The sequence below is a fragment of the Megalopta genalis genome, chromosome 16, assembly GCF_051020955.1.
Source record: "Megalopta genalis isolate 19385.01 chromosome 16, iyMegGena1_principal, whole genome shotgun sequence".
Lineage (NCBI taxonomy): Eukaryota > Metazoa > Arthropoda > Insecta > Hymenoptera > Halictidae > Megalopta > Megalopta genalis.
Window position 1 is genome coordinate 202,340 of NC_135028.1, and position 14,376 is coordinate 216,715.

At 49.3% G+C, this 14,376-nt stretch overlaps 2 protein-coding genes across 5 annotated transcripts in view; both read left to right on the top strand.

Annotated features, from left to right (window-relative positions):
• The window catches only part of LOC117224571 (uncharacterized), a 46,770-nt gene that overhangs the window by 27,736 nt on the left and 4,658 nt on the right, over positions 1-14,376 (top strand). For 2 of the 3 annotated variants that reach the window (XM_076526828.1, XM_076526830.1), the window contains exon 12: positions 116-288. The exons of the other annotated variant lie outside the window; for it this stretch is intronic. The gene's annotated coding sequence lies outside the window, so the exon portion shown is untranslated. The remainder of the gene's footprint in view (positions 1-115; positions 289-14,376) is intronic. 3 annotated transcript variants of the gene reach the window in all.
• Positions 295-14,219, top strand: LOC143258729 (uncharacterized). Of its 2 annotated transcripts, XM_033477607.2 has the most exons (5): positions 295-604; positions 1,595-1,736; positions 10,995-11,355; positions 11,426-13,382; positions 13,551-14,219. In XM_033477607.2, exons 2-5 carry the CDS (start codon positions 1,649-1,651, stop codon positions 13,674-13,676), a joined length of 2,532 nt encoding a protein of 843 aa, XP_033333498.2. In that variant the 5' UTR covers positions 295-604; positions 1,595-1,648; the 3' UTR covers positions 13,677-14,219. The 2 variants fall into 2 exon arrangements, with proteins under 2 accessions (XP_033333498.2, XP_076382930.1); XM_076526815.1 differs by lacking the exons at positions 295-604; positions 1,595-1,736 and having other exon boundaries at positions 5,562-11,355.

Genomic DNA, 14,376 nt, shown 5'->3' on the forward strand with positions numbered 1-14,376 from the left:
TCGCGCGCCTGATTTAGCTGCACCGCGAAGCGGACGGCACCGAATGGGGGTATTCTATTTAAGGGGGTATTCTAGCCTGAACTTTTGAATAAAATCAATCTTTTTCTGTTTCAAGGGTATCGTCGAAACGGTCGTTCGACGCGCGGCTACCTGTTATCGTTCGAGCAAATTAGGGGAAGGAGATCGCGAGAAATCGGTGTTCCCGAGAGCCATTAGGCGGTGACAGCGGCGGTGGAAGATGAAACAGAGCTTTTTTCCTGGAGGATTCGACGCGAAAGAGGAAATTAGGTCTTATATACTTTACTCGATTTTGAAGGAAAGCCAGAACCGAACCCTCGTCCCCCTTGAGTGCACAGGGACTGAAAAATCTATTACGTCTTCGACACTTGGCGTCGAGCCCTAACTTATTCATGGACCTGTTGAGGCGCTCAAGATGCGTTTAGGACCGGGGGAGAGCACGCGCCCTTCTGTCGCAAGTAGATATAAGGGTAGTTAGCGCCCTTCCGCCGTTCAACGGATGAAATCACTACAGTGACCAAGGACTCGTAAAATTACCGTTTAAAATACAGCAGGCTACCGTGTCCCAGCATCTCTATTCGGCATGGTACGAGCCGGTGCCTCTATAACATCCCTTATCGATTCTTTGCGCGTTAACGCGTACGCGCGTATCGCCCTTCCTTTTATCTATTGTATTCCAAACGCGACGAGCCCGGATGTCCGCGCGTTTCTAGCGTCTCTCCGGATGTTTGCGCAAATTTCGGGTTTCCTCGTGCCCGGTTAACGGATTGAGCAGCTAGTTTTTGAAACCGAAGCGACGGGCGACTCTAGATTTACGGTTCCTACGCTCTTGTTTTTTCCATCGAACAGCTTTCGTTCGAAACATTCGTTTACGGGACGCAAGGAAAATTAAAGCGAAAGAGTGAAATGACTCACCCGTGTATCGAACTGGATAGTCTAGCACACCTACACATGTACTTACGCCCGACGAAATTCGATGTACGAGTTTGCGATATTCGAGGAAACAACAGCAGGTTATAATAACACCGCGCAGACGCGCGATCCATCGCCGAACTTGTTTGGATTTCGAGAGTTCGTTGTTTATCGGGATCGATCGCATACCTGGCACGACGGGGCGCATACGTCGCCGCAATAATTATCGAGATACGCGTGTCTTTACGCACCCGGTTGGAACGGACGCGTTCAACGGTGGGGTGCCACGCGAAACTTTCGATAGCATGGCATACCGGCTATGATTCACCTGAGCCATCGTGTTACTATAGTTACACCGTGGCTCGTTCGTCCGCATGGTCTTCCAAGAAACACCGAAATTCGTCTACCCATGACTTCGCGAACGCCGCCCGATCGTTCGAAGCGTTTGTCACGCCGTGCGCAGCGGTCCGGAAAAAAACCGCTTTCCGCGGTCCGAGTTCGATTTTCAAATTTTTTACGTCGAAAGGAGGTTCGCGTGGACCGCCGAGACACCGGATACCGAGACAACCGTAATTAACGGAAACGAATTAAAGAGAGAGGGCCGCGCGTCGCGTACGCGCGCGCGGCTACGGTTCGGCTTTAAGAATGATTTCACCCGTTTCAGGGGGTAGCGAGAACAGAAGTACGGTGAACAAATCAGTGACGATGACGGTGGGCGATGGTGTCTAGACGTAGCCGGTGCCGTCGCGTCGTCGTGGATGTCGTTGACGTCGTCGCACTGACTCACTCGACGCCGGCATCCAACGGTAGGGGATACGGCTAAATATTGCATGCACGCAATGACACACGATGCTTTGAAATAGTTCTACAAGCTACTACGCGTTGATTCAGCGTTGCATCGGGCTCTCTTTCGTTTCTCAGGGTCACGCGAATCGCCGAACCTTTTTCCAAACTCGAGCCGCCGGCTGTCGCGCTGTCGCAGGGCTGAAATCGTCGAAACGCGGATTCGACTCGTATCGTTCTCGTTCGTGCACTGTAAAATCAAATGTTTCGCACGTTTCTCGGCACTCGGAATACATTTGATATGCGTAAAGTTAAAGCATGTTGTTCGTCCGACGCGACCTGTGGCTCGGTCGAAACAGCGTTCGAACGCGACGAATTTTTAAATTCGGTTTCCTCGAAAACGAAGCCGCGAATTTGAAATGTTAAACCATCTAAATTCGATATAAAAACTAAAGATTCGACCGTACAAACGAGCGTGTTAGAATCATAGCGGCGCAAGTCACATTTTTCTCGGACTTGTTCGAACATTCGGAAAAAAAATTCTCTACGAAAGGCGGAGGTAATATTTGACAAAAGAATTCTATAATTGGATCTTTGATCTCGTTTACGGTGTTTATCGAGCGGTCTTTGTCAGGGTCATGTATGTTCCGTGCCAAGGGACGCATTCCTACACCACTGGCGTCAACAGAAATAGATTCGCCATAATAGATGCTTGAGAACTCGTCTCGTTTCTGGGACATCCGACGAAAAACGAACTCGATCGAGACGCGTTTATTTACTTCGGCCAAATTGCGTTTATCGCGTACCGAGGAAAGTTCGTACACGATTTTTAGCGCGAGTTTCGAACAACGTTGTACAGGGTGTTTCCGCTAAATGTACGTGAAATGTATGCGAAATGATACGTTTATTCTCCGCGAGGAATTTTCCAGGAGGCGAAACGAGTCTTTTCCTCCGATACGAATGCAACAACAACAAATGTCAGCATTTTATGATCCATAGACCCTGGTTGTCGTTCGTACACGGTCCATGGATACATTTTCGATTTAGATAGCCGATTCGACTACCAAACACATAGGTTTATCGTAAAAAAAGCAAAACGACCTTAAAATAATCTCGAAAACGCCCATGCACGAACGGGGGCACCCTGTACAAGGAAAGCGAATACGTCGCGCAAGGGAGATCGAACCGATAATGGCCGATACGGAGAGCGACAGAATTCTGTAATTGTACGACCCTTCTGAAACGATAACGGTCTTCCTTCGAGAATAAACTGTAAACTTCCTGCATTCGAGGTTGCACGTTGCGCGGGGATCGGTGCCTGGACGCGTAGTATAGTTCCCACGGGACTACAACTGGCTGTTTGCTGGGAGCCTCGAGGGAACATCGATGCGTTAATTACAGCGGCGTCCCCGGTTACCCTAAATTCGTTTAGAATTCGAACCAACGGTAACGGTCGCACAATCGAATCGGTGGGTCTAATGGCGCGTCGAAGACAAATTCTGTCCGATATTCCCACGTGCGCGTATCGCCCCGACTGCACCATGCGCTATGCGCTATGCAGCGTAAAGTGTCAGCTGTTTCCTACCGACTTCGGGACCTATCGCGCAGATCGCGTCGCATCCGCGATCTTTTCCTAAACGAAAATTTTTCCTGGTACACAAAAGTGGAAAGGAAACGTTGCGAGATAGTATAGTTCGGGCAAAGCCACCGAAAGCAACGAAGCTCGTTAATTTTTAAGGATCGCGAATTCCCAAATTCGGAACTCGAACATTGGAATTACAGATCCCGGCTTTCACGGTTGTCGATCGAATTTAAGCGCGTACATATTTAAACCGCCGCAGACCGGCAAATTCCCGAAACACACAAGTTTTACATTCGAAAGTTTGTCGGTGATTCATACTAATGACGAATGCGACGCGTTCATCGATCGAATATGTTACGCTTACCGAGGCGCACCTGCGCGCGTTACGAATATTTTGCTCGGAAATGAAAAAAGAAAGCGAAGCAACGCCGTTTCGTTGTTTTATCGCGAATTGCGGGAGGTTGCGGTTGAAATTTCCACGGTCTTGTCAAGTCTACTCGAAGCGCGAATTGTTGCAAATTTGGTACTACTTGTGTGTACGTATATAGATTAGAAAATGCTTAGAATTAGACGAAATACTTGCCGATGCAACTGCTGACGCGCGTCGCGGTCCAACCATCGCCGAAATCCGTCTTCCATATTATTAGTTGAAAATGAACTTTTGGCCAGAAAAAAGGGATTACCGTACCACCGCGCTCCAATATCGTCGCGTGCAAACGCATTCTGTGCGCAGCGTTTAGGTTTCGCGATGATCGGCATGCGCGCATAATGCCCCGTGTACTTCTGTCGGTGACACGCGCTCATTAGAGAGCAGTTGCTTGCGTCGCCGGGGCATTGTTGGCTTTGAACCGGGCGATGTCAATGGGAATTCTAAAAGAAAAATCCAGAATAAAGAATCCTCCCCGATTCTCGGCATGAATAGCAAACCTGCGATCAACTACCGAAATGTCTGCTAATGGGACGCGGCAGTGTCTCGGCTTCTTTTCAGAGCCGAGCCGAGTCTCTGGAAACGGATAAAGCTAATAGGATACCCGTTACGATCGTCGCGTTCGCGCAGAGATACGATCTTTCAAATATCGACGCTTTTTGAACTCGTAAATCGAAAATAATACTTCTGCTCGTGCAAGAACTAATCGTTCCAGAGATCTTAATAAATATCGAGTACGCGCCGTCGACGTACAACCGAAACCACCCGTTGCGCGCGTATATCGTTATATAGTGTTCCTCCAGTTGTGTATTTATCTTTGAAACAGCATCAGCTGTAAAAAAATTGTTAGGTGCTTTCCAAAGAAATTTGAATTTAGGCCGATAATAAAAGGAGCTGAAAATTTCTCTCGAGGGGGTTCCTCGGGTTGGTGGCAAGCTTTTCTCGCGAGAAGGATCGATCGAAGCCCGAAAGTTATCGATCTCCGAAAGAGCCGGAAACGAGGTACGAGAAAAAGCACGAGCGTAGATTCCCGACAGGATTTCGAACGAATACAGGGACGTAGGACGCGCAACAATTCCCTAAAATTGTTTGGCATCGCGTGTACCCGGGCGCGACGCTGTCGCCGGCCGTTAATTTTTCTCTCTCTTGGTCGCACGGTTTTAATCAGTGAAAATTCGTGGGGAAATTCGCGGGGAAATTCGCGGGGAAAGAGCGCAGTCGCGCAACTTTGTCGACTTTTCTTCGGCGAATAGTCCGCGGCACTTGCTGTTTCCCCTGTAAACGAATTACGACGGTGTATTAGCTCCACTATTCAGAAGTTAGCGTGCACCGGGAACCCTTTCGGATTGTACGTGAATACAGTAATTAACGCGTACACTTCGGATCGAGAGAACGAGGATCTAGGGAGAGAGTGGCAAGGTAGCGGATGATGGGGCGCGGCCGAGCAAATATCCAGCAAATAAGCGCAGCGTACGCGCGCCGTTAATAGGGTTAAACGGAGCCGGCGCGCGACCTCTCCTCTTCGAAGTAACGAAGTTATTCCTTATAGAAGTAACTGCCGGACCGATCTCTCTGCAGGTATACGAGCGCAGCTCCCCGAATATCGTACGGCCGTAAGATACTCGAACGCGCCGCGCCGCGACATGGGATGTCGTTGTCGCGTAGGGGATGGTTTGGAACGAACAATTTTCAAATTGAACCGATTTCTCCGATTTCCGTCGAAAATCATGATTTATTCGCAGACGATCCACCGGCAACCACGTAATCCGAGTTACCGAAACGGAGGGCTGCTGGACTTCGTTAAGGAGGATCCGAGCGAGACCGAAAGACACCGTAAGATCGTAATAAAATTAGCGGATTCGGACCCTTTCCATCGAACCCTTGTCGGCCGGAAAAGCCGGTCGAGCGACGCGAGTCGCTTTGATCAAACGTGTCGAGAAGACCTTGCGACGAGACGGAAAGCGCGTGTGTTTAGTTGTTACGGTGGTTGTATAGCGTACCTGTGCATGCGTGTACACATGCACGTACCTACAGGGTGACGCGAAATTACATATCGAGACCTCTCGGTTTGGTTAAAGGGAACTCGGATACTTGTACGCGGAAGTACACCGGGGGCGTACTCGTATCACCTTTTCAAATATTTTCTCGGTAACCCAAGCGGTGGAGCGGTACTTTGAACGCGATCGATCCGACACGATCGCGGCAAATTTTCTGTCGGGGAAAACGAAGCGGGGAGAAGAAGGAAAGCAACGCGGATAGAGAGAAAGGTTCGTTAATCTAGCCGGAGGTCGGCCCGACACGTGTCGTGCACGCGTCGAAATCGCAAATTTTCTAGCTTCTATGGCGCATTGTGCTCTCCGGCGATCCGTGCCCCTGTTGTTGTTCCCATGATGAGGCGGCCGAATACGTACGCATACGATCGCATACGATCGCATACGTGCGCACGCGACCGTTTCTCCGTTCCACGGTATTATACGGAATGGCGGCACGCCGATCGTGAGTCACAATAATCGACGAATGTCTCCGTGTCCCCGCTGAGAGATCGCCGCCTACGCGTAACAGGCGAAGACGAACGCCGAATTGGAAAACGAGTTTGATCGAGGGTCGCGCCGCGCCACGCGCTTTGTCACCTTGTTAATCGTCGCCGGCGCGATCGCGCAAACGTCCCCTTGCTTCTCCGCTTCCTTTTAGTTTCCGCTTTTTGTCACCGCGGACCCGGGCTGATTTTATTCGAAGCGAAAGCACCGGTGAAAAGATCGCGAAGACTCTTCTTCCTCGGCGACGGCGGGGCGAGAAATCGAGCGGCGAACGGAAGGGATGAGCGCGCGTATCGATGACACCGGTTTTTAATTTCGTCGAACGGCGATATTAGCAGCACGCGTGCCGGTCGGGCCGGAATCGGAGCGTGGCTTTCTTTTTATGGGGATGCGCGAACGGTGCGTCGAGAGCGAAACACCGACCGTGTAAACCAATTTGCACACCATGAAGCCCCTTTGATAGCGATCCGTAGTACGCGCGAGGGTGAAGATATTTCCCACAGGAATCGGTGGTTGTGCGCATCGTTGAGAAGCGTGTTCCCACAGGAACCCCGGCTCTATGGGAACCGGGCTACGGATCGAAAAGTACCAAAAGTTGAATGCCTGAACCGGTTCGATGAAACAATGGAGCGTCGTTAGAATTGAAAAGCCCGCGATAGCCTTCGCCGGCGAGACACTGATGAGCTCGCCGGATGATGAAAAGATACCGAAAATGCTTCCGCCGACCGAAACGAATCCAGGAAGGAACTCGTTTAAGATTTTCTATGAAAATCATCTTGACCGGCGCGACGAGACGTTATCGTTCCTTTCGTCGTTCCTCGTTTACGTACGAACAACCCTTTTCGATACAGTTGCGACCTTATTTTTAAAAAACGAGTCCACAATTATTCGCAGCCCCGTGCAACGAGAAGAGAAGGTCGCGAGAGAAACGAGTTTCGATAAATATTCGAAAACGTTAATCGTATCTCGAGTCGGGCGCCGCGACGCGTCGCGTGGCCATCGAATTACAGGAGGAAAAAAGTTGTGCCATGTAATCATCTTACGATCCGAGATCACGCTGAAATCACGCATGGTAACCGTTCTGAAATCGCACTCCTCTCCCATAGGTTACGTTTCGTTCGTCCCCCGTCTCGAATATCCGCGCGCAATTACTAATTATTACCGCGTAATTATCTAACATTAGACCGACGTTGTTCCGTTCTACGTGCGTGAGCAGTTCGCATATCAGAATGGAATACATTATTCGCGATTCGTGTTTTCTACCCGTGCAACTCTGTTTCGTAGTTTCTACGATTCTCCGGACCCTATACTTCTTCCCGCGTAATGATACCTAAAAATCGGTGCAACGATTTGTTCATCGGCGAGCAGGTTTCTTTCGGATAGCCATCATTTCGAATATCTTATCGTAGATCTTGCTTGAAATATTTTTAACCGACAGAATTTAACTCGCCCGCTCGACTTATTTTATTGCTCGGATACGCGGGTTTCCGAGCCATCCCTTGCGCGAAATCCCACGCCAACCCTTGCGCGCCCAACTTCCGATTATCGGACAAATTGGCCGATTATCTTTCCGAGAAGAGAGAAACTGCGAAACTGGTTTCGGTGTCGTTGGCCACGCGTCGTCGTCGAACGATGGAAACGAAAGCGCGGCGCGGGTAAACGATTCGGCTTCGTGACGTTCGAAGCAATCCCGGCAAAAGTCTCTCCTTCCATATCGGATAAAAGTCCGCCGAGCGTAATGGCAGCACGAGCAGTCAATTAGCAAATTCTTAGGAAATCGCTTGGCATTGCAGCCGTTGTATGTTCTGCGTGCGTAATTTACACGCGAGGGCGGACTATATTATTCGCGCTTACACTTCGGACCTCGTGCACTGTAATTTATCGAACGAGCCGATGTAGATAACGAAAAAAAAGGATAACATCGCGAGCAATGCCTCGCTGCCGCGGAGCATAAATGTTGGCTAACCCAGAAACCTGGTATTAAACGGACCAACGAACGGTCCGGCGGACGTGGCTACGTTAAAAAGTTTCAGTAAATCTGCCCCGATAATTCGCGAATAGCTCTCGGGCAACGATCAAACCGAACTGATTTCTTTCTATACGTGTACCGTGCACCCCCGCGCGCAACGATCGTCCAACGATTCCACAAATTGCCACGAATACAAGCTCCGCTTTTACGTTAACAAATACGTACGTGGGAAATCAAGTTGCAACGTTATAATAACGTAAGGGAATAAATCGAAGACTCTTCGTTTCTCTGGAAATAAACGCGTACGCGAATAGAGCGAAACGTCTCTGGATTTTTTCAAGAAAAGGTATCTGCGATTCCTTTGGCTATAGAAGCGAACGCTGGCCGAGGCAGAACGTTAAAATAATCATGGAAATCATTGAACAGGTCGCGCTAAGGGCAGATATTGAATGACACGGAACGGCGTGTGCCGGGACTGGTAGCGCGTATCTCGTGTCGAAACTTTTTTCCAGCGAGGTCGCACGAAGCGTTTGGCCTCAAACTTTCCGTCGCGCCGCGCCGCCGCGCGCCGTGTCGATTCTGATAAAAAATCTGAATGTGAAAAACTTCGTCGCAAGCTCGGCAACGAAAGGCGAACGCTGGAAAACCTTCCTCGATCTCCGCGAGTTCGGAAAATCGCCGTTCGTCGGAGCCGGACGATCGTCCGGACCGCGCTGTTCCGAACGCGATACGATTTATCCGGATAGAAATCCCTCCGTTTTTTCCAAGAAAGTATCGTTTACCCTTTGCGCTCGAAGAATCGGTTCGCAATCGTAAAAGCAAGTGTACCATGTCGAGCGGGGTGGACTCGATCCCTGTTGACGCATCGGGGTGCTTCGTTATCTGCAACGTTTCCTTGTACTTTCTCGAAAAGCGCTGCTCGTTTGTCCGTCGAGTGAGAAAGCGTTACATGCCGCGTGCTTTATGCCGAAAACGTGCTAAATTATTTGTACATCGTTTCGTGGCACCAAGTTTCTAACACGATCAAGTTGGAAAGTAAAGAATGCCTTCGCATAGCTACCAAAGCGCGATGCATTTCGTGTCGACTCGATTCTTTGCTCGTACTACTTCGACCTTTCTCTCGTCGTGTTTCATTTGTTTCTCTCTCTCTCTCTCTCTCTCTCTCTCTCTCTCTCTCTCTCTCTCTCTCTCTCCCTCCCTCTCTACACTCTCTCTCTTTCCCACTCCTTTCTACCCCCGTCACCCTACCATTCACCTCATCGCTGTTGCTTCTACTTCCCCATTCTCGTACACTTGTTGCTTCGTCACGGAATCAACTTGTCCGAAATTTTTACCCTCGCCTCGTCACGAATCGCAAACAAATTGGCGCTGACGATGACGCTGCGATATTTTTATTTCGGTAAAGAATGCGCGCTCGCGGCGATTTCAAACGGAGTTTAACGAATCGGTTGCGATCATTATGGATTCTTCGATAGCCTAAATCGTGTCCTTATTTTGTTCCGCGTTCGAGCCGACCGTCTTAAACGCTGCTCTCCGTACGCTGCATCTCCGTTCGCGTAAAAAAGGTTTTTACATTTAAGTTCATTTTGTTCGCCTTCTTTCTTTCAGTTTTAAGTTTGTTTTTCCTTGCGCGATCGCTACCCTTACCGTTCTCGCAAAACGAAAAGAAAACCGAGAATAAAACATAGCAGCAGCGACGTTGGTCGCGTTTATCGAGATATCTTGCGAATCGACGAAATTCGAAGAGCCATTAAAATTAACGAGCCATCGAAGTTTTCCTGTTCGTTCGGCGAAGAAATATAGGAACGTTTAAACGGACTTGCGCGAAGATCATTATTGTTCGTTCGGCGAAATTACTGCGGAAACGAGCGAAACGATGCGCGCAGTCAAATTATGCGAGTGTTTGTCGGACGATACATGATAATTTTGCTCGTGTAAGGCAAAAGAAGCGTAGATCGGCGCGCAGAGGCGAGCTATATTAAATGCATGTCCTAACTACCTGGAGTACGTGATGAAGCATTCCGTTGCACATGACTTAACATCACGACGTTCGTCGACAGTATCATAGAGGGAATTTCATAGCTCTCCATTAACTCCTTTGTCAGCACGGTGATGGCTCTTTGATTACAGAGACGCAAATTCATTTAACCGGTGCATCCCTGTAGGGTACTCGACAGAATCTCGTACGATGGCTAACGATCGTTCGACTATTAAATATCCCATTCTATGAATTTTCAGACAGTCGATAGAAATATTAACAATTAGAACTTCTATCGTCGTTAGAACCGTCGACGAAGCGAAACTCCGCATAGCATCCTAAAGTACTCCCTGCCGTTCGCACGTATTCGTAATTATTTTTGTTTTCTCGTACGTTGCAAATACGAGAAAATCAAAGTATATCGTCGATCGGCGACGGGCAACTTCAAACGACGGACGATATCGAAAACAATCGTGCGATTCGTTTGTCAGGATAACGATTACGTTCGGTCGCGCGGATCTTCGATAACGGGCAAAATGTGATTTAACGAGCTCGCGAGACAACTTGCGATTCTATTTGCGCGACAAAACAGGGATATGCGACCAATCTTCTGTGAGTGTGTGCAGATCTTCGCGTGCCTTCTCTTCGATAATCTCTCGATGGTAAAACGTTGGAACGAAAACTTAAAAGGTTAAATCGACGGGAAACTTATAACGAGACATGAGAAATTTCCGTATGGAAAGTCGTTTTTTATGTGGGGCGAGCCTTTAAAGGAATCGTTCCTGTAGGAAAGCGTCGGCGATGCCAACGATTTTGGAAACGAAGAGATCGATCACGGTTGGAAATGGCCTGCCTTTACATCGATCGACTGAAGCGTGATTTTCAACGAGCCCACCGTTTCGGTCAACGCGCGAACAACGGCGAAGTCTGGTGTCCTCTATCGTCGATAAATCGTCTTTGCAATTATAAGTGCGAAGACGCACCCGAAGTCTCTACGAACGCGAGCATCTCGGTGAAATTCAATCCAGCGGTACCGAAAATTTTTGCCATCGGCTTGCATCCCGATCGTCGAGACACGAGGAAACGTTACTTTTCGCTGATCACCATCAAGGAACTCTTGAAGCGATACCTGGCCTATCTTGTTCGAAGGTATGACACGTATATTAGAATATGCAAATTATGGTGAAAAGTTATCTAATTTGTGCGCGATTATTTACAGATATCGAAGCTATTTCCGCTCTCCTTCGAAGCTTGTTCGCGATGAAAATTGCCACCGGAACGCGTGCGCGTTCGGCTCCTTCGTTTCCATCGTCTCAAAATGTTCGAAAGAGTTCGCCAACAAAAATATATGGGATACGGACAAGGAATCGAGCCGTGCAACTCTACGGTGTAAATGCAAGCACCGTGGATCACCGAACGGAAGACCACGCGACGCGCAAGCTTTCTCGAGAAGCGTCGCGAGACCAAATTTTCCCGACGAACGGTACATCGAACATCCTCGAGATCGTCGAAACGCGAGGAATAAGGATCGCCGTTGCGGTCGCACGGTCGAGGAGGTAAACTCGAAAGACGGCCGATCGAGTTCGAGAATCGATCGCACCGTTTCGTCCAGCCGATCGAACGCTTCCGGGGACGCGCGTTTCGAGCACGAAGATTCGCCGATTTCTGTAACGAAGAGAAGCGTCGGCGTTCAGACGTCGAGAAAAAGCGACGCTCGTCGCAAGGATCGTCGAAAGAAAATATGCGGGAGAAACCGGAAGGAAAGATCCGCTCCGATTTCGACGAAAACGCCGTTTCCCCGAGACGTCGAAACCATTTTCAAGGCTAACAGCGAAGACTTCGATTGGGAGGACAGCAACTTGAACCTGGATCCGTGGGGAACCAAGGGGAAGCGTCGCTCGAACGCGTCGATCGACGAAAACGGAAGCGGAAACTCGGAAACTCGGAGACTCTCCGAAGCACGGTATTCGAGAAGCGAGGGTGATCGCGATTCGGCGACGATCCATTGGAAATGCGCGAAACGGGACCGATCGGTCGCAACGATCCGAACGATTTTAACGAACGAGTGCCACGATATGGAACCGTCGGAGACCGAAATTTCCAAGGAAGTACAGGTCGACGAGAATCGAGCTCCTTCGAACGCCAGCGGAGTCGTTCTCCTCGCGAATTCGATCGAAGTGGAAGACAAGTCGTCCGAAACGATAATTCTCGGCAATATAAAGAAGCGACTGGAGGAGGACTACGACGATTATTTTTCTTTCGACGAGTACGTTATGGAAGACGGTTTCGACGTCTCCGAAAGATTCGCCGGACCGACTCCGAGCATCGATCGGACCTCTTCCGATGGCACGATCCACTACAGCATGGCCGAGGACGCGTCCGACGCGGCAACGTGGACGAGGAAAGACGAGGAATCGCCGAGCGGACGTCGGAAACCAAAGCGTTCGGAGGAAAATTCCAAGTACTCGTTCTCCGTTCGCTGTATCGATTCCAGTTCGAGTCGCTCGCGAAGCAGCTATTACACCCTGTCGCAGGATCGAGATTGCTCCCAATGTTCGTCGACGGAGTTCTGTTCGGCGAGCAACGATTCCTTCTCGAACTTCTCTCGCGTCGGTTCGAATTTCTACCTACCGACGATCCTTGGAACGCATCCGCTGAACACCTTCGCGACGCGCAACCGCGCGCACGAAATCTCGCCTTTATCGACTTCTTCCCCGTACGATTTTTTACTTAAAAGCGATCCGATCCTTCGAAGCAGCGGCGAAAGTCTCGACGAGGCGACGGTCGATTCGCGTCTGGCACGGATTCGTCGACGTCGATCGAGTTCCACGAAGAACGCGTTCAAGATGGTGTCGGAGTCGTTCGATTCCGGGGTGCTGTTGACCGATTGCTCCCGCGACCATATTCTTTGCGTTAGAGATTCTTTAAAGATTGGTCGCGCGGGACGAAACTGTCGCGCGACGGAACCGAATTTACTGCCGACTTACGACTTCGGTTCGAACAGCAGCTACTCGGACGAGTCGTTGGACCGACGGCTGGACGTCGTCGTGAAACAATTCACCGACAACCTGGTATTGACCGAAAGGAAGGTGCGGCTGAAATTGAGGCGACTGGAGAAACCGTCGAGGTCCAGGCAACGAAGAAGACGGCAAGGCAACGAGTCGAGGAGGCAACGAGTCCGTATCCGTAATTTTGATTTTCACGTTCGTCGAATACCTTCCTTATCCATATTTTTTACCGGACAATTTACCGAATTCGTTTAACCGCTCCGGTGAAAGCGGTGTTAAATTTACACTCTCCAATAACAGCTGGCCAACAACCGGTTAATAATTGATTTTGAACAGATGCAGAAACCCGTGCAGAGCGATTCCTCGTTCAACTTCTACTGGTCGCAGGACGATGACAAAATTGCCAGCAGTTCGACACCTCCCATATTCTCGCTTTCCGATTCCGAAATCGATCACGCATGATTCTTCGAGGATACGGATCGCAGAACGTCGCAGAATGTTCCTCGAATCGGAAATTTATCGAACGCTGCTGCACATCTTGGCACTGTTTCTCGACGCTTTCTAGTTGCAACTTTCCAAAAATCGTAACCGTTCGTAAACTTTTCTGTCGGCAATCGCGTTTAACCATCGACAAATCCTTCCCGATGTATACAGAAATTATGTTCGGCTAGAAATCTTCCGACGGGAAAGTTTCCGTCGACGCATCGACGCGAAGACGATGCTCTCGGACACGAATCGACGCGAACGCTGGCAAACGTGTTTCACAATTATGTATTCAATTGTACCAAGCGAGTGCGATACTTTCGTTTACTTCTCATCGTTAATTTAATCGTATCGTATAATTATGTTGTATCTTTTCTCGTGTACCGATGTATTATTCGTTACGTACTCGTCGAAACTCGTTCGTTCGCACCGACTCGAAAATAAAATGTTCGCTCGTGTTTCTCTGGTTCGAATAAAACAGCCAACAAGCGATATCCTTGTTCGGATAAAGAGTTTAAAGAATCTCTGAACGAACATTTATTTTCTCTGTGTACGAAGCTGGACCGCGTTTGCAAAGAATTAGAATGTCCGAGCGTCGACGCTCGGAGCTTGGCTCTATGCGCTTTCGGTGGAGGCTCGGTGCGACGGGTAAACAAAGTCGCACCCCCGAGAGGAGCAC

Coding starts and splice junctions, on each gene's coding strand:
- LOC143258729 (XM_033477607.2), top strand. CDS start 1,649: ATGGTGTCTAGACGTAGCCGGTGCCGTCGCGTCGTCGTGGATGTCGTT. Junction 11,356..11,425: donor CTGGCCTATCTTGTTCGAAG/GTATGACACGTA, acceptor GATTATTTACAG/ATATCGAAGCTATTTCCGCT. Junction 13,383..13,550: donor ACGAGTCGAGGAGGCAACGA/GTCCGTATCCGT, acceptor GATTTTGAACAG/ATGCAGAAACCCGTGCAGAG.